Source organism: Sarcophilus harrisii, chromosome 1 (assembly GCF_902635505.1).
Source record: "Sarcophilus harrisii chromosome 1, mSarHar1.11, whole genome shotgun sequence".
NCBI lineage: Eukaryota > Metazoa > Chordata > Mammalia > Dasyuromorphia > Dasyuridae > Sarcophilus > Sarcophilus harrisii.
Window position 1 is genome coordinate 269,727,377 of NC_045426.1, and position 20,905 is coordinate 269,748,281.

At 32.5% G+C, this 20,905-nt stretch overlaps 1 protein-coding gene across 3 annotated transcripts in view; it reads right to left on the reverse strand.

Annotated features, from left to right (window-relative positions):
• Nucleotides 1-20,905, reverse strand: part of PMS2 (PMS1 homolog 2, mismatch repair system component) — a 42,496-nt gene that overhangs the window by 16,117 nt on the left and 5,474 nt on the right. Inside the window, exons 2-9 of one of the 3 annotated variants that reach the window (XM_023497440.2) lie at nt 20,813-20,872; nt 20,136-20,275; nt 19,640-19,726; nt 19,152-19,254; nt 16,786-16,969; nt 12,380-12,547; nt 10,723-10,820; nt 9,157-9,256 (exon numbers count right to left, since the gene is read on the reverse strand). In XM_023497440.2, the coding sequence (XP_023353208.1) occupies nt 9,157-9,256; nt 10,723-10,820; nt 12,380-12,547; nt 16,786-16,962 (543 nt within the window). In that variant the 5' untranslated portion in view covers nt 16,963-16,969; nt 19,152-19,254; nt 19,640-19,726; nt 20,136-20,275; nt 20,813-20,872. The remainder of the gene's footprint in view (nt 1-9,156; nt 9,257-10,722; nt 10,821-12,379; nt 12,548-16,785; nt 16,970-19,151; nt 19,255-19,639; nt 19,727-20,135; nt 20,276-20,812; nt 20,873-20,905) is intronic. The other 2 variants (XM_012542770.3, XM_031941766.1) reach the window with 2 other exon arrangements.

The window sequence follows — 20,905 nt, forward strand, 5'->3', positions numbered from 1 at the left end:
GTTTTTTTTTTTTGGGGGGGGGCGGGAATCTTTGTTTTCTTTTGCAGCATGATTTCTATGGAAATGTTCTATATAACTTCACAAGTGTCTTCTTAATGGGAGGTTAGGGTGAGGAGGAAGGTAGAAAAAAATACATTCTATTTTCTTTTACACTGTAGTTACCTCTGGTCAACCAACCCTCAATCTTAGAACTGTAAAATATTAGAGTTTGAGGAGTACTTAGAGATCATCTAGTTTAGGGGTCAGCATACTTTATCCTGTGGGTCAGATTTAGCTCTCTGCCTGTTTTTGTACAGCCCATAGGGCAAATCTGGCCCACCAGATTTTTTTTAATAGCCCACAAGCTAAGAATGTTTTTATACTTTATAATAAAAGTTTTGCTGAATTTAATTTTTAAAATGAAAAAAAAAAATCTTAGCTCCTAAATAGGCAAAAACAGGTGGAAGATCAGACAGGGTCTCTGTGTCTGTCAAGCACTGATTTAGTCCTACGTTATTATTTTACACATGAAGAATTGAAGATCCAGAAAAGTAAAGTGATATGGTTCTTTTTTAAAATGCTGATTACTAAAAAAAAAAAAAAATCAGTCAACATTTATTAAGCACCTACCAAGTGCAAGGCATTATAATTAAAGCATTAGAATGAATCAATTTCTAGATTTTCATGTTTATTCAAAAATAATTCATTGTATCCCAGTGTTTCAATAGGCTGCAGACCTAGTTTGGATGTAGATGACATATTTTTAGGAGCCTATGCCAAGATTACTAGTTATCTTTAGTGTTGTACTATTTTAGTGTTGTACCACATTAGTGTTGTACCATATGATTGAATGAATAGTAATATGAGGAAAAATAAATATTCAAAATGGTGGATTCAGAGCTGATGGGAAACCTAAGTGGTTTTTCAACTGTTATTGAGAAATGGAAAAGTTAATTGAATTCCAAGATGTGGCCAATCTGACCTAATAACTACACATACATGAAGTCTTTTAAAAGTTATAAGATAGATGATGGAGCAGGAAGCTGTCCGAGCTTTCTCAGTGTCCTCAAAGACCAATATGAAACTAAGCCTCTGAACAAAGTCTGATGGAATAAAAGCACTTTCCAGCTCAAGAAAAGATTGGAAAGACTTCAAGAAAGGCCATTTTCACTGGGGTGAAAGGAATGTTCAACCTAGCTCAGAGTGTCCAGGAAAACCAGGGTGAAGGTCTTAATCAAAATAGATCATCAATTGAGATCCTGGATCCTGACTGAGTAACAGAGTAATAAACCAATGGGACAGCCTCCAGTGTCAGTGCAGAAAGCAAATTGCCAGTCTGAGAAACCAGATTGTTGCTTGGAGAGAGCAGGTAGAGCTACTGCCTTGTGAGCAAGACATCAAATACAAAGGGCAAAGGAGCTGGGATTACAACCAAGAATTAACTACATAGAAGACTGAGCATCCCCTTTCAGGGGAGGAGATGGATTTTCATTGAAGAGACTTTTAATCTTTTTTGTTGGGGAAAAAAAAAAAGAACTAAACAGAAATTTTTATCTTCAAAGACAGAACCCAAGAGAAGCACAGAAAGATAAACAGGAAAAAAAAATCCAACATTATTTAAAGGTTAAACTGTTTACATCCTTAGATGGGAAAATGACAACTTGTAACTCTTGAGAACTGTATTCCTTTATGGGGGAATTAGAGAGGACATACATGGACTAAGAGTATGGGTATGAATTTACTCAGATATAATGATATTAAAGATAAAGATATTAAAAGATGAAAAAAGAATTGTACTGGGAGAAGTGGAAAGGGGAGGTAAAAAGAGATAAATTAGATCATATGAAGAGGCACAAAAGATCTATTACAATAGTGGGAAAGAAGGAAGGGGGATGAGCATTTGTCTTACACAATAAGGGAAAGGGGAAAGAAAAGAGGATAGAAGGAAGGATAGAAATACTTAGGAGAATGGGACAAGAAAAGAGAGAAGGGGTGATAGGAGGGAGGACAGATAGAAGGTGGGATGGATTAGTGTTTCTAACTCTCAAGAGGGACAGGATGGAAAGAGAGAACAAAAGTTTATACAGAGGAGAAAAATAGGATGGAGGGAAATAAACAGCTGATAATCATAACTGAATATGAATGGGATGAACATCCCATAAAATGAAAGCAGATAGAAGAATAGATTAAAAACCAGAATCCTACAACATATTGTCTACAAGAAACACATTTGAAATAGAGATACATACAGAGTAAGGGAAAAGACTGGAGCAAAATCTATTATGCTTCCACTGAAGTAAAAAAAAGCAGGGATAACAATTCTGATCTCAGACAAAGCAAAAGCAAAAATAGATCTAATTAAAAGAGATAAGGAAACTACATCTTGTTAAAGGATACCATAGACAATGAAGTGGTATTGATAAAAAATTGCATCAAGTGGTATAGCATCCAGATTCTTGCTGAAAAATTAAGCCATTTACAGAAAGAAAGAGATAGCAAAACTCTACTAGTGAGGAACCTCAACCTTCCCCTCTCAGAATTAGATATGTCTAACCAAAAAATAAACAAGAAAGGAAGGTTAATAGAATCTTAGAAAACTTAGACATGATAGACCTCTGGAGAAAACTGAATAGGGAGAGAAAGGAATATACATTTTTCTCAGCAGTAGATGGAACCTACATAAAAACTTCACAATCAAATGCAGAAAGGCAGAAATTATAACTGCTTCCTCTTCAGATCACAATACAATAAAAATTACATTCAATAAAGGGTCAGGGAAGATAGACTAAAAACAAAATGGAAATAAAATAATTAATTCTAAAGAATAAGTGGATAAAACAACAAATCATAGAAACAATAATTTTCTTTTTTTTTTTTTTTTTTTTTTTTTTTTTTTTTTTTTTTTTTTTTTTTTAATTTAATAGCCTTTTATTTACAGGATATATACATGGGTAACTTTACAGCATTAACAATTGCCAAACCTCTTGTTCCAATTTTTCACCTCTTACCCCCCCACCCCCTCCCCTAAATGGCAGGATGACCAGTAGATGTTAAATATATTAAAATATAACTTAGATACATAATAATTATACATGACCAAAACATTATTTTGCTGTACAAAAAGAATCAGACTCTGAATTATTGTACAATTAGCTTGTGAAGGAAATCAAAAATGCAGGTGTGCATAAATATAGGGATTGGGAATTCAATGTAATGGTTTTTAGTCATCCCCCAGAGTTCTTTTTCTGGGTATAGCTGGTTCAGTTCATTACTGCTCCATTAGAAATGATTTGGTTGATCTTGTTGCTGAGGATGGCCGAAACAATAATTTTCAATGAGACAACTATTTAGGCCATATATTTTAATTATAAAGCAGCAAACCTATGGGATGCAACCAAAGCAGTTCTTAGGAGAAACTTTATATCTCTAAATAGTTACATGAATAGAGACAAACCAATGAATTGGGCATGCAACTAAAAGAACTAGAAAAAAAAATTAAAAATCCTCAAATAAACACCAAATTAGAAATTCTGAAAATCAAAGGAGAGATTAATAAAATCTAAATAAAACTATTGAATTAATTAATAAAATTAAGAGTTTATTTTATGAAATAACCATCAAAGTAGATAAATCTTGGGCTAATTTGATTAGGAAAAGGAAACAAAAAATCAAATTACCAGTATCAAAATGAAAACAATGAACTTATCACCAATGAAGAAGAAATTAAAGCAATAACTAGAAGCTTTTCCTCAATTGTATGGCAGGAAATTTGACAATCTAATTGAAATGGATGAACATTTGCAAAAAACATAAATTGTTCACATTAAGAGAAAAGGAAATCAATTACTTAAATAATCCCATTTTAGAAAAGAAACTGAACATGTCATTAATGAACTTTCTAAGAAAAAAATCTTGAGGATCAGATTATAAGTAGATCCTACCAAACATTTAAAGAACAATTAATTCCAATACTATGTAAATTATCTTAAAAAACAGGTAAAGAAGGAGTTCTGCCAAATTCCTTCTATGACAAAAATATGGCATTGATACCTAAACCAGAAAGAGCCAAAACAGAGAAAGAGAGCCAATTATAGACCAATCTCTTCAAGGAATATTGATGCAAACATTTAAAATAAAATATTAGCAAAGAGATTACAACAATTTATCAGCAAGAAAATACATTATGACCAAGTGGGATTTAGACCAGGAACACAGGGCTGCTTCACTATCAGGAAAATTATAGGCAAAATTGACCATATCAATAACAAAATAAACAGAAATCATATGATTATCTCAAAAAATGCAGAAAAAGCTTTTGACAAAACACAACACCCATTCCCACTGAAGACACTGGAAAGCATGGGAAAACTTGGAGTTTTCTTTAAAATGATAAGCAGCAGAATATCTAAAATCATCAGCAAACATTTCCAAAAAAGATCAGGGGTGAAACAAAGATTCATTATCACTGTACTATATTAGAAATGTTGGCTTTAGCCATAAGAAAAGAAAAAGAAATTAGAATAGGCAAGGAGGAGATAAAACTATCTATCAGTCTTTGCAAATGATATACTAATGTATCTAGAGAATCCTAGAGAATTATTCAAAAATCTTGAAACAATTTATAGCTTCAGCAAAGTTGGAAAATATAAAATAAACCCACACAAATCAACAGCATTTCTATATGTTACTAATAAAGTCTATCAGCAAGAGATATAAAGACAAATTATTCTTTTAAAATAACTGTAGACAAAATAAAATATCTGGGTGTCTACCTGCCAAGAAAAACACAGAAACTATATGAATGCAATTACAAAACACTTTTCATGCAAATAAAGTCAGATCTAAACAACTGGAAAAAATCAATTGCTCATGGGTAGGCCAAACTAATCCAATAAAAATAACAATCTACCTAAATTGGTCTACTTGTTCAGAGTCATACCAATCAAACTGCCACAAAAAAATTATTTTATAGAGCTAGAAAAAAATGAAACAATTAATATGGAAGAACAAAAAGTCAAGGGAATATATGGGAAAAAATGGAGAAAAAAATAAAAAGGACAAAGGCCTAGCAAAACTAGATCTAAAACTCTTTAATTATAAAGCAGCAATCATCAAAAACATATGGTATACTATACTCCTCTCAGATTAGTTAAGATGACAGGAAAAGTTGTTGGATAAATGTTGGAGGGGATGTGGAAAAATTGGAACAATGTATTAGTGTACATTGTTGGTGGAGTTGTGATGTGATCCAACCATTCTGGAGTGCAATTTAGAAATATGCCCAAAGGGCTATGAAACTTTTCATACTCTTTGATCCAGCAATATTTTTACTGGGTCTGAATCCCAAAGAGTCATAAAAAGGGAAAAAGGGCCCAAATGTGCAACAATGTTTGTAGCAATCTTTTTTGTGGTGTCAAGGAACCGGAAAGTGAGTGGATGCCCATCAGTTGGGCATAATATAGTATATGAATATAATGAAACATTATTATTTTATAAGAAACAATTAGCAGGATGATTTCAGAAAGGCCTGGAGAGACTTACATAAACTAGTGCTAAGCAAAGTCAGTGGAGCTAAGAGAACATTGTAGCCAGCAACAACAAGACTATGTGATGATCAACTCTGATAGACTTGGTTCTTTTCAACAATAAGATGATTCAGGCCAATTCCAATAGATGTGATGGAATCCATCCATCCAGAGGACTGTGGAGACTGAATGTGGATCAAAACATAGTATTTTCACCTTTTTTGTTATTGTTTGCTTGCTTTTTTTTTTTCTTTCTCATTTTTTCCCTTTTTGAGCTGATTTTTCTTGTGCAGCATAATAAATATGGAAATAGGTTTGGAAGAATTGGTATGTTTAACCTATTTTGGATTATTTACTATATGGGAGAAGAGGAAGGGAAGGAGAAAATTTTGGAACACAGGTTTTATAAGGGGGAATGGTGGAAACTATCTTTGCATGTATTTTGAAAATAAAAGGCAATTATTAAAAATTTAAAACAAAAAATTGTAAATTGGCCAATAAAATTTAAAAGGGATAAATATAAAGACTGACATTTGGCTTAAAAAAAATAAAGCAGCGGAGGCATGGTAGTATATGAAAAAAGTCTGGTTTTTCAATTGTACTACAAACTCAATGTATGTGACACAGAGCAATTGTCTCACAATTACTAGTGAAAGAGTTAGTAAAATCTTAGGTCACATTATCAGAAATAGTTTGTATAATTAAAGAGGTAAGGGCCCTTTGTCCTGGTCAGACCAAATCTAAAACACTGTTCAATTCAAAGTGCTACAAATTTATGAATGGGAGCAAGCACAGAGAACCAGAATGATAAATAAAATTGAAGATAATGGCAGAGGGGGATAATGACAGAGGGACATCAGATGAAAAAAAAAAAAAAGGAAATGTTAATTTTGAAGAAAAGATGTTTTCAAATATTGGGAGGACAATATAGAAGGAAAATTACTGCCTGATTCCAATGGGACTAAACACAATGGAGGACAACTTCAGAGAGGAAAATTTAAGCCTAATATAAAACAAACAAACAAACAAAAAACTTCTTAATAATTAAGCTATGTCCCCAAATGTAATAGGCTCATCTGGCCTAAATAGTTGCCTAAACAGAAGGCAGGCTAACTACTGAGGTACCATATGCTAATTCCAGCATAATTCTGAAATTCATACCAGACCAAATAATGATCAAGAAATCCAATGAGAAACTGTAGTGATTTCTATGTCAGAACTATAAAAAAGCCAAAAGCACACAGGCAAGAGAAAAGAGGAATCTGTTAGCCAGTGAATGCTAACCTTTCAACACAAGTAAAGATATAAAATAGTACTCTGTACCAAGATGTCACAAAGGACCCTAAAGATTCAGCAGCCTCAACATCAAAAATCCAATGATTTTTACGGTGGCAAACAACTAGAAAACCATGATGGATCATGATGTACTATAATAAATGATGAGCTCAATATCTTAGAAAAACAGGGACTTTTATGTCTTAAGTTCAGAATAAAATAAATAAAATTTCAAAAAGAAAAAATCCAGCAAGGCATAATCCCGGGAGTTGTAGGTCAACACATGAACCTAGGAGACTCAGGATAGAGACCAAGCAGAGCCAACCACCCAATTCAACAACACAACAAAAGACAGAGTCTAGCCCTGGCACAAAGGCCTAAGTAGAAAACTAAAGCCGAAGATGAGTAAATCAAAGAAAACATTAGTCAGTAAAGAGATTTATTGCAAATTTAGAAAGTCCCCCAAAAGAAAGAGTAATTTCATAGCAAATGCAAACAGTATTAAAGAAAAAGGATGTCCCGGAAGGACTACATGAATAACTAAAAGGACAAAAGAGATAAAAAAGTGAAACAAAATCTCTGGAGGGAAAAAAGGTTAGGAATCTCTAAAAACCAGATTAAACCAAAGAGACCAACAAACATTTATTAAAAACTTACATAAAGGAAGTTCTCAGAGGAAAAAAATCAAAGGAATGAAATCGATAGTCATATGGAAAATGATCTAAATCATTAATAATTAGAAAAATGCAAATTAATACAACTTTGGGTAGCACCTTAAATCTATCAGATTAACTTAAGTGACAGAAAAAAAAAAAAGACAAAGGTGGAGGGGATGTGGGGAAAAAAGGGACACTAAACATACTACTGGTTCAAACATTCTGGACAACAATTTAGAATTATACCCAAAGGACATAAAATTGTGCGTACTCTTTAACCGAGCAATACAACTAATTAGGTCTATACCCCAAGGGATTCAAAGAAAAATAATCCATATATACAAAAATAATGTACATAATATTTTGTGGTGGCAAAGAATTGGAAACTGAAGGGATACCCATCAGTTGAGAAATGGCTAAACAAGGTATGGCATATGAATAAATTGGAATACTATTGTGCTATAAGAAATGATGGGGGGGATGATTTCAGAAAAATTTAGGAAGACTTATTTGTAGTGATTCAAAATGAAGTAAGAAAAACAAGGAGAACAATGTACACAGTAACAACAACAACAAAAAAATAAGTAAAACAAAAGATTTTAACAGTAATAAATACAATATTGCAGCATAATCCATGATGGAAAATCCATCCACCTCTAATTAGAGAACTGAAGAATTCAGACTACATATTGAAGCATATCTTTTTCTTTATTTTTCTTGCTTTGTTTTCCCCTAGAACACAGCTAATGCAAAAATATGCTTTGCATTTGACTTCATATGTATAAATGTTATCATATTTCTTGGCTTCTCAATGAATGGGGAAAGAGGAAAGGAGAAAATTTGGAACTGAAAATTAAGACAACAACAACAACAACAACAAAAACTTATGTGCCAGAAACTGTGCTAAGCCCTGAGACAACAAATACAAGCAGGGAAAGAACAAAAGAAAACAAAACAAACCCTGTCTTCCCTGCCTTCAAGGAGCTTACATTTTAGTGAGGAAAAAATTGTATAAAAAGGAGTTGAAAAGCAAGGAAGAAGGTAGAGTACAAGCATAAGGTGGAAAATCAAGAGTATAACTTGAAGAATAGCTCTTTATGTTAAGTCCCCTCTGTCCCTCAGCTCAATCTCACAAATCTTTTCTTCAGAGAGCAAAATGGAGTTATGGTACCTATAAGAAAAGTGCTGACTCTGGAGTCCAAGCACCTAAATTCAAATCTCACCTGAATACCATCCATGTGATTCAGGGCAATTCACTTAACCTCCCTAGGAATCAGTTTCCTTATATATAAAACCAAGAGAACACTATAACACAGCAACAAGAAGATTATGTGATCATCAACTGTAATGGACTTGACTTTTTTCAACAATGAGGTGTAATTCAAAGAAATTTCAATAGACTTGTGATGGAAAGAGCCAAGACAAGATTGGTATAAGAAATTAAATAGAAATTTTAGAAGAGTTTTGCAGAAGCCATAGATGACACATGAAGGCCAGAAAACAACACAGAAAAATGGAAACTCAGAAATGCATAAAATATATGTATAATATTGTATAACAGCAATATAGTTTATCTTTATACCATAGCTCAGACTTCTTCTCTGATATGAAGGGAGGCCAAAAAATTTTATATAGATTTTCCAGATCCTGGGGTTGCTGCCTCCTGACTCCTGTGATGTGGAAAGGATAAATATATATTACACTACTACTAGTAATTTTACCTTTGCAAGATCACAAGGCCGCTGATTAATAAAGAAAAACTGCCTCTCTGTTGTACTTCTTCCAACACCATGGTCAGAACGGGAAACAAAACCTGAAATACTATTTTACATTTAATATGATAAGAGTTATTAGTACACAGAGCAGAGAAAGTAATTTGTCAACAAATATTTTTAAACATCTACCATGTGCAAAGCACTTTTATTATATATCACAATAATTTGACAGGGTTTTTTAAAGCTTCTGTCTTCCCCCTTCTCTAAATCCCCCAAATTTGATGATATTATTGAAATATTTTAAGTATACTCTATTCCTACTTCTTAGAAAAAGAGAAATCAGAGTGCATTCAGTAATTACATAAGACTTCCTTTATGTATCCCATATTATAATTACTCAGAAAACTTTTATTCAGTTCCCTTCTTACCTCGTCTATTCTCTAGGTACACTGCCTTCTACTACATTGCCAATAATTCTACAAGCTCAGAAAACTTCATTCAAGCCTACTCTCTAAAACTAGGCCTTTGTTTTTATCTCAGCAAATAAATTTAACTACAATATTAGGAGAGAGGGAGGGAGGAAAGGAGAGAGGGACAAAAAAGAGAGACAGATAGAGATATTAATTTGATTTTGTTTCTCTCTCTTGCCTTAGCAAAGAGGTAAGGTATAACAAGAGGAGAATGTTGTATCCAGCCTGAAGAAGTAATTGTATCAGTTATAAATTTAACTTAATTGTTTTCTCTTGTTACAAAGGAAGGTTCAAATTTGAAAGGTTTAAGAATTATGATCAACACAGTAACCAATCATGATTCCATGAAGTCTGTTACCATCTCCTGATAGAGCAATTAGACTCAAGATAAAGAATGAGAGAGTTAATTTTTTGAACATGTCCAGGGCAGGAATTTGTTCTGTTTGACTATATATATTTGTTATAAGGTTAGTTTTTTTCCCAGGAGAGGTAAAGATAGAAGAGAAAGAAAATGGGGGTTTTTGTTTGTTTGTTTTGGTTTTTTTTTTTGCTAACTGGAAAAAATCAAATTAAGTTTAAAATAACAAAACAAGGCGATTCCAAAGGGCGGAGAGATAGTGGTTAATATATTTCTAGACAGAAATCACTATGACATAGAAAAGGCATCAGTAAAGCATATTTAAAAAAAAAAAGTCAGGATTTGAAGGCAGCATAAATTCTCAAGCCAAAAGAAATGAAATATGATATAAAACCAGTCCTATATTCTTCTGCTATGCTAAAATAATTTTATAAATAAAATATTATATATGGCAATACAAATTATTTTGATCATTTATTACCTAACCCCCACTAAGGATATAATAAATCCATCAGAAAAACTAAAAATGTGTCAAATTATACAGAACAAAAAACTTCTTTATTCCTGTTTTTAACCACAGTTAAGCATCTGGTTCTTTTTTATAGCATTTTCCTTAAATTCTCTTTCAGCAGTAGTATCACTAACAATTTTATGCCATTCCTAAATTATCATTTTGTCCTTAAAAAAAAAAAAACCTTATTAACTCTAAATGAATTGCCTAAGCAAAGAGCTTTAAACACTTACCTAAAGAGATTATGTAGTGTATCATTATAGTTAATACCATACTCTTCACAAACTGATTCACTAGGGGGCAGTTGCACAAAGGGAATGAGGGTTTGTAACTGAAAGAAATTAGGGTTCGTTATTATTGGCCACAACAGTTACAGTAAATCTTACTTTTGGAAATAAGGCATATGGCTTCTCCCCCAGCCCGCCACGTGATCCCTCCCTTCTAAGTTTATAACTGAACTGCATTAGGAAAGCAATAGAACACAATCTGATTTCTTTGGCTTACAAATAGCAATTCTGATCATATTCCTGATATACATTTGGAAAGTTGGAAAATTTTGGGGGGAAATATAGTTAGCAATAGTAATTGTACAGCCTGCATTTTTGATTACTTTCACAGGCTAATTGTACACTATTTCAAAGTCCGACTCTTTTTATACAGCAAATTAACTGTTTGGATATGTATACATATATCATATTTAATTTATACTTTAATATATTTAAAATGTATTGGTCAACCTACCATATGGGGGAAGGGGTGGGGGGGGAGGAGGGAAAAAGTTGGAACAAAAGGATTTGCAACTATCAATGCTGAAAAAATTACCTATGCATATATCTTATAAATAAAAAGCTATAATAATAAAAAAATTTTTTTTAAATAGTAATTGTAAAAAAAAATTCTGAAGCAAGTTTTTCTGATAAGTCCTCATTTCTCAAAGGGAACTGAGTCAAATTCATAAAAAAAAAAAAAAAAAAAAGAGCCATGCTTCAATTGACAAATGATCAGAAGATATGATCAATGCCCAAAAGGCTATAAATTCATGTCTTTGACCTAATAACAGCACTACTTGGCATGAATACCAAAAGAGATTTGGGGGGGGGAAAAAAGATGACCTATATGCACAAAAATATTCAGAGCAACTCTCTTCTCAAGGCAAAAAAACCTGCAAAGTCCTTCATGAATTCAAGCAAAGTGAAATGTACTATATACAAAGTAATAGAAATGTTCTAGGATGACCAACTATAAATGACTTTGCTATTCTCAGTAGTCTCAGTAGTACAATCATACATGACTACTCTAAAGGAATTATGAAGAAAAATGCTATCCATACCCAGAAAAGAAACTGAATGTGTCTAAATGCAGATTGAAGCATTCTCTCCTTCTCTCTCTCTCTTTCTTTGTTTTTAACTTAATTTTTCTTGAGAGTTTTTATTTCCATTAGGATGGGAGATCTATTTTTTCCCCCCATAACTTGACTTTTATGGAAATGTTTTATATAACTTCATAAGTAGTTTCTTAATTGTGGGTGAGGATAAGGGAAAGAATCTAGAACTCAAAAATTTTAAAAACAAGTGTAAAAAATTTTTTTATTTTGAATGTCACTGGAGGAAAATATTAAATAAATAAAATTAAGAAAAGTTGAAAAATTCAGGCCATTCCATTTATTGGACAAAATATTACTTACAATTTTCTGAGTAGAAGCAAAAAGGTATGATTTTCTTTTTATCAAAATTACTATTTGTTTTCTCAACAAGCAACTAATGATTCTACTTCAACTAATCTTAGTGGGAAATGTTTAAAAACATTTAATTACTGGATTTTTCTCAGAACATTAATTCCAAAAGGGCAAAAACCTGCCATAACTACAATACAATTTATGGCAATTACTACCTGTTTTTGTCCAAACACTGCTGCAATATTTTCCTTTACTGTGGAGTTTCCATTTGTACATAAAATAGTTTGACGTTTTCCTTGTCCAACCTGATTGGTGCAGTTTATTCGGATACCTGTTGAAATGATACAGTATGCTTGTAATACCTGTACCATTTTGGTGAATTCCTGGTTAAAAACAAACAACAAAAAGTGCAAGAAACTTCTCAATCATTTATAATTGGGAAAGCACAGAATAACATTGTTCAACAATTATAGTAGCCTACCTGAAAGTATTAAAGTACTTTTAACAAAAAGAATTCTTCTGGACCATTAGGAAACCTTAAGCATAAAGAGTAACTTAATTTAAGACACACAGAAATCAATTACAGCATAAAACTGAACTCAAGATCTTTGGCTCCCATAATTCTTTAGTTAGTATTAACACCTGTTTATTTTCTTAATGAGACATTCCTAAATAAATACATGACTTTTATTCAAAGTAAGGTACAATATGTAAAACTTAGGCATAAATTAGCATTCTGCAAAAAAATATGTTTAAAAAAGTTTTTAGCTATATGTTTAATACAAATGACCATGCACTTAATTTTCACTCAGATCTATGAAGGCTTTACTAAATTATTTTTCAAAGTTTCAGAAAAATGTAGAATGTTCTTAAAATAAACATAAAACTATTAAAAGACAAGACTTCCAGAATTACAAAAGGTAATATAAAGTGAAAAGCAAAATAATGGAATTTCTGATTTGATTCATTATACACATGCATAGACCAACAACTTTTTGATGATTATTTCTCAGAAAAAACATTAGACTATCTCAATGCAGCACTGTCTGACTAAAAAGGGGAAAAGAATCAAGCTAAATATTTTTTTAAAAAAAATTTAAAATAGGTCTGTGGTCAGTGAGGGAAAATTCATTTTATTTATTCAATTTATTTGAAAAATAGAGTAAGAAAACAGAAAAGAAATACAAAACAAAATAAAGCAACACAAAAGAGAACATTGTCATGTGCCCAGCAGATCATCAAGGAGGATTCAAAATATATAACAATAAATTGCCAAATCAAGAAAAAATATACACATACATATATGAAGAAATTATATTCATGACTGTCTGCTTTTTCTTTATTTCCTTGTAAATTGTTCTTTGGTTCTCTGCTGTGCACCTTATTTATTTTTCCCCTTTTCATCCCCTCCACTACCTCCAAGCAACCCACAATTAAAAAAAGATATATTTATGTATACATATGTAGCTATATACATACATATACACATACCCCACACATATAAACACACATGCATTCTACTATCAGGGATATTTCCTATCCTTGCTGACTCTTTAATTAAATTCTACTCCCTAATTTGCCTTACTAATACATAATCTACCCCCACCCAAGAATCCCTTCCTTGTTTTCTTCCCTCAACCTTCACTTCTCCATCTACCCATCCCTTCCCCCTTATTTCTTTCTAGATTTTAGAGGGTGCTAAACCCTTCATGGTATATATGTAATGCTGGCTATTGAACCCATTTCCAATGTGAATAGGTTTTTCAAAACTACAATCCCTCCTACCCCCTCTAATGCTTTCATGTCTATTCTTTCTTCGCACCTCATTTGTGAAACATGATTACTATTTTTACCTTAATTCTGGTAATCTTTCTTTTGAGCTATTCTATTGTTGAACTATATCTATGTATTAAGATATGAATCTCAAACATATAATAGACATATATAAAAAATATAATTTGTCTATGTTTAAACAATTTGTCCATGCTAAATTCCTTAAAATTGATCTTTCATATTGACTCTTATGTTAAATTTTCTGTTAAGTTCAGGTTTGGTTGCTAGAAAGTCCTGAAAATCTGCAAGTTCGTTAAATGTCCATTTTTTTCTCATTTAAAATTATAGATAATTTTGCTGGATATATTTTTGGTCACAGAGCTAACTCTTTTTATTGTTGGTAGATATGATTTCAGGGCCTGCAATCTTTTATTGTAGCTGCTGGTAAGTCTTGTACAATTCTAATTGTAGCTCTATCATATTTAAATTGTTTTTTTCTTGCTTCTTGCAAAACTTTCTCTTTGATCTGGGGGTTTTGAAATTTGGCAATATTCCTATGTGTTTTCCACAAAAGATCTCTTTGAGGTGGTGATCGGTGGACTTTTTCTATTTCTACTTTCTCCTCATGTTCTATCACTTGAAGACAATTTTCTTGGATTATTTCCTGCACTATTATGTTCTCTTTTTGGTCAGAACTTTCTAGCATTCCAATTATTCTTATTATTTTTTCTTCTTGATTTGTTCTACAGATATGCTGTTTTTCTTATAAGATGTTTCACATTCAGTTCTATTTTCTCATTTTTTAAATAATGTTTTATTTCTTAGTCTCTCATAGTTTCACTGGCTTCCCTTTGCCCAATTCTAATTTTCAAAGAATTATTTTCATCTTTGAGAGTCTGTACATCTTCTAGTTGGCTAACTTTTTTTTTCATAATCCTTTTTGTTATATTAGATGGTTTTTATTTTCCTTTTTAGTTTTTCCTCAAAGTCTCTCATTTGAGTTTTAAATTCTTTTTTGAGTTCTTCTATAAATTCTCTCTAGGAAGAGAACCATTTCACATTATTCTTTGGGGTAGCAGCCTTTTTTTTTTTTTTTTTTAAATTAAAGTGCCCTCCTCTGAAGATGAACCCTGGTCTGTCATGTTCCCATAATATGTTTCAATGGTGGGGGTTCCTCCTTTTTTGCTGGTTCATTTTTTTTTAATTAAGAGGTATTAGTGTAACACCTCTAATTGCAAAGTAGGAAGATGGTACCTCAAATTTCCCTTCAGCTCTCCTTTCTGATCAGGAACCCCAAACCAAGAACTTCACCCTCCTGCAAGTCCTACAGCCAGCAATGTCACTGCCTTGCTGTTTCTGCATTCACTGGATGTTGGTTCCTTCTCATCCAGGGTTGTACCTCAGCAACTCAGTTGGGCCTGGCATTTCCAATCACCCTAATTCCCTCTGTCTTCCCAGACTCAAGCCTTTACTCATTTGGGAGATGAAAGTCTCTACAGTTCCTACTAAAGCTCCAACCATACCTAGCTAGTTGGAGGGGTCCCCCACTTGGTGTTTCTGTGGAGTTAGCCTAGAGGCATTTGCACTTCACATGGTTAAAATACTAAGTTCTGGGTCTTTCCTCAGATCTTCTTGGGTTCTAACAGGAGGACCCCTGTTCTGACACAAGTATTCTTGATTTTTCAATAGTCTATGTCCATCCTGAGGCACAAATTTGTTTTATTTGTGGGGGAAATTGGGAGAGCCTGAAATTTACCAACTTACTAAGCCATCTTCCTAGAATTCCCTTCACCCTAAATAATTTTCAAAAAAATTAGCAGAATCAAAAAATTAAGAAAGCATCAATGATAGATTTTTACTACACCTGACTGAATAAATGAAAAGCATTTAATAACCACTTACTTATTAAATGATAGAGATACAAATAATTTTTTTTAAAAAAGTAAAATAGTCTTTGGCCCTGGAGGAGTTTACATTCTAAAAGGGGAAGTCAACATATATAGGAGAGTAGTAACAAAAAAGGGAGTTTTGGTGACTCAAGAGATAATGAGTTGATTAGTATACACTCAAATGAATTGCCCTTTCCAGAAGTAATGGTACTAGTGATAATATTATGGTTACCAAAGTAAGAGATGGGAAATTGAAGTATGGGTAAAAAAGCATGGTAGCAGACAGATGGCAAAATGGTCTCGGTGTATAGCTGGATAGGATATAAAGGTCAACCACAGCTTGGGATCAGTTAGCAGATATGGTGGGGTTTGTAGGATTGTTTGCACTCATTCATTCACCATCAAGATAGGTAGGCCCTGTCAAGATGAGTGGATTAGCTTCCATAAGAATTGAGGACATAGATTCCCAGATCTGTGTGGAAACTGCTGGCTGAGATGGAAAGAAGTAGCTCGGCTAGCGGTAGAGGGGAAAATGGCGTAGGCATATAAAAAATTAATTGGTCAGATAGAACATGAAAACAAAGGCAGAAAACATTCCCTTTATTGAAGTCCTACTAAGATGGCTTATTAGGATTAAAATTTTTCAAAAGCTAAAACAGAGGAGCACAAGTTCTTGTGCATCCTATTGAACTGGATAGGGTCTGAGTAGGGGTCCAGCAATGGACTGACGACTCAGTCTATGGTTTGGAAAGACTTATTTCCATAAACTTGACCATTGTATGATGATTTTATTTAGATCACAGCAACTCAAGTTGCCTTCTAATGTCTGGAAAGGTAAACATATTTATATGAATAAAATTATGTATCTTTTGAAGTATTGAAAATGTAACTTCTTATAAATATAAGCTTAATATAATGATAAAAATCTTTTAAAAATCAGATTCTTTAATTCACTATACCTTTTTAATATTTCGTTGAAATTCTTTATGTCTCACAGGCAGGGTAGAAAACAACTGCTGTACACTGACAGTTGTCCCTTGTGGTCGGGGATAAGGGGCCTTTTGAACAATTTTCCCATTATGATCAAAAACCAATCTTGTTCCAATTGTGGCTGATTTATGACAAGTTGAAATCATTACATCACTATAAAAGAGAAAACATGATTCAAAGCTGTTCTAGAACATACATTCTTTGCCTTCTGAGACAATAGGTTATCATACAGTTACTTTCATACCTGACCTTCCCCACTTACCAATTCTTTTCTGGTAACTAATATTTATAAATTCTCTTAACAAAAAAATGATGATCTACTTTGTGTCAGCTATAACATCTCAGATACAAATGTTATATCATACACCTCATACTATAAATATTCAGGTTTGGTACTTATCTTTTTTAAATGGAAGAGACAAAGGGAAAAATAGGTTTGTGGTCAATTAGTGAGGGAAAAAAAGCTTTACCTTCTTTGCCATCATGAAAACATGAAAAATTTCCAATTATCATAGAACTGCAAAGAACTAAAAAGACACAAAGTTCATAAGCTCAGTATCCTTCCTGTTCTACCTTTCTAAATCCAAAAACCAATACATGACAGGTATTTCTGACTAAAATCAGTTCATCAGATCAGTTAATTTTTTAAAGAATTAAAAAATCTTTTTTTAACCAAGAATTTTAAAATTTTAAAACAACTTGAGATTTCAACATTTCCATATGATTATAAATTACATGTTTCCTTTAACCAGAATAATATAATTCTGTAAAAGGTAAGAGATGCTAAAGATTACATTTTTTCATGGAAAAGAGGGAATCTCAATTATTACATTTTATTCACATTTATATAACATGATGTTATGTTCACAAGTCAAATTAAGCATGATGGTTATTTTTCTAAAATATACAGCCAAAAACCCACACTTGATAAGAGAAATAGAACAACAACAAAAAACCACAGAAAAACAAAGAGTACACTGATCTTAATTAAAATAAACTACAGCTAAATTTTGCTACTAGTTTCTCACCTAGAACAAAAGGATAGAAAGGAAAATTTACTCTTAAAACCATCAGGACTTCCTCTAGTTTATCTCATGCTCTTGCTAATTATTACCTTTTGAGAGGCAATTTCTTTACCATCACAAGAGATTAATATTTCCTGGCATTGATAACATCTGCCCAAATCAATGGGGTTCTCACATCCCATTCTGTGAAACTGGCAAAAATGCGGAAATACTTTCTACCCTCAAAGTTTTTTCTGGTCATTTTCTCCTAAGATTTAGAGAAATTTTAACCCAAAGGATACCATGGTCATAACTAAATCTTAAAACATACCCTGGTTCCATCTTTATTTATTTACAAAAGCACTGCAACCTTACTTCTCCTTTATGGACTTCATATTCTTCTTTTTTGCTACATTCTCAATCAATCAACAAGCATTTATTAAGCATTTCTATTATGTCAGGCACAATTCTAGATACAAAAACAATATATGGGACAAGAGTCCCTTTTCTTAAGAAATGTGCCTTCTCTCAGGAGATCTACAGGTACACATATAAAACAAAAGAAACCAAATAAACATGAAGTAATTTGGAGGAAGAAAAGGGATCAAGAAAGGTCTATCATAGGAGATGACACATAGGAGATTGATTTTTAATAAAGCTAGGGATTCTAGGAGGTAGAGGATAAAAGACAGACCATTCCAGGAATATAGGGCAGCCTGTACAAAGGTAAGAAGAGAGGCAGGAGGCATCATGGCAATGTGTGAGGAAAAACAAATAGGTCAGATGACTAGTGCACTGTGTGCACTGTGAATAATATAATAAACCTGGAAAGGTAGGATGATGCTAGATTTTGAAAAGCTTTAAATGCCAAAGAAAAGTATACACATATATATTTCATTCTAGAAGCAATGGGAAACCACTGAAGCTTTTTGAATAGAGGAATGTAAAATGGTCAAACCTATTCCTTAGGACCTACATATGAAAAATATGACAATTCACTAAGTTTATCAGTGGAAAGTAAATAAAACTAAAATCTGAAAACCTGATGGGACTATCCCAACGATAGCTATCATGTGAAGGAATAAAATATTTAAACACCTCTTTGCTAACATGGTAATACCAAACTATAAATTAACCATTAACTTTGTCAATTTGAAATAAACTATTCCAGACATTCCAGATCTCATTAGCCTTATTCAAACATTAATGACTGAAATTATTCTTTTCAAATTTAGTGTTTTGGTTTTTAAAAATTTTTTTTAGTGTCGTTTAGTTGTTTTGTGTTTTTTAAAATGCAGAATCACACACGAAAGTTAAAAATGTACTATTACCTCAAAGCACACAGTGAGCTCAGAGCCTCTCCTCGAAAGCCAAATGTTTCAACATGTGTTAAATCAGAAAAATCTTGAATCTTGGAAGTATAATGTTTCAGAGCTGAAAAAGAAGTTAAATATCTTCTATTAGCACTTATGTGATTGAGGCATGACATTCAACCTCTCTGGGCTTTATTTTCTTCATATAAAATGAGGGGTTGAAATAGATCACACCCAGCTCTATATGTTGCTAAATACTCACTCTCTTCTTTAGACTAAATATTCCCAAGTCTTTTGTCCAGTCTATATATGGTATATTTTCAAATCATTTCACTATTTCTAAATGGATGGAGCTTGGAATATACTCAATAAGAAATAAAAAGCATTAACAAATTGGCTCATGAATTATTTTTTAAGCCCAAATACATGTTCATTAAGAGAATGGAATATAAATGTTAGTTCATTTTGTCATACTGCTTTAAAACAGGCAAGAAAATTCAACTTACTCAAGCCTTCAAAGTTTTCTTTTTCTACTCCAAGACCATTGTCTGAAACTTCAATAAGATCAGCTCCATACTCCTTAAGCTTTAAGTCTAGGAAGATAAAAAAAAAAAAAAATTAACTTCCATATAATGAACACATTTCAAAGCTTATAATGATTTTCTTAATGCTTTTCTTAATCAGCACTTGTTACTTTTAACTACAATGCAGCTGCTATTGAAAATAGTATTTTTACTCCCCCCTTAGAGTCATTTATGTCTCTATTTATTAGCCCACATATTTAGATCTCAGCAAGTATCTAGTTCTGTTTCACTGGAATGAATAATGTTAGCCTTAGAAGATTGTTACAGACATAGTAAGAATTCAAAAAATATACTTACTCAATTAATTAAAATCTGAATTAAGTGTCTCTTTTGGAGACCAGTAAATAGATACCATTTACCTATAATAAATATCATGAAACTAACTTATTCCTATAATTTAAAGCTCTTGTATACTCACCAATATTAGTAGCTCCAGCATCCACACTATTTTCTAATAGTTCCTTAACAGCAGTGCCTAGACTCAGTACCACTTGTCCTGAACAGATCTGATGAATAGACTTATGATCTATAGGCCTGATGGCTTTAGCAGTTTCTACACTGAAAAAAAAAAACAAAAAAAACAAAATTACTTGTTAATTACTTGAAAACGTATGTTTATGTATTTTCATCCTAAATTTTAATTATGGCAACTGATCAAAGTACTTGTGTCAATAGAACCTAGTTACTAGTTAGATTATAGATATACTCATGCTCCAAAATCACGAAATCTCAGAATTGGAAAGGGTATCCAAGGACATCTAGTTCTACTAATACATAAACAACAATTCCCTCTATATTTCTGTTGATAAACAATCGTTCAGTCTTTTCTTGAAGACATCTAGTGAAGGAACCTTTTATTTCAAAGCAGCCCATTTTGTTTTTATATGGCTCTAATTTTCAGGCAGACTTTCCTTACATTGAATTAAGTTTGCCTCTCTGCAACTTCTAGCTACTAGGGCTCTTAGAACAAAACAATTCAAATTTCCCTTCGACAATAGCCCTTCAAATATTTGAAATCAGCTCTCATAATGATCCCATGTGAGACAGTAGAAAAAACACTGAATTAGAGTCAGAAAATCTGAGTTAAAAACTTACCTGGGTTTTGCCCTGATTCTGGGCAAATCATTCAACCACTTTGGATCTCAGTTTTCTCATCTATAAAATAAGAAGTTGGACTAGATAATCACT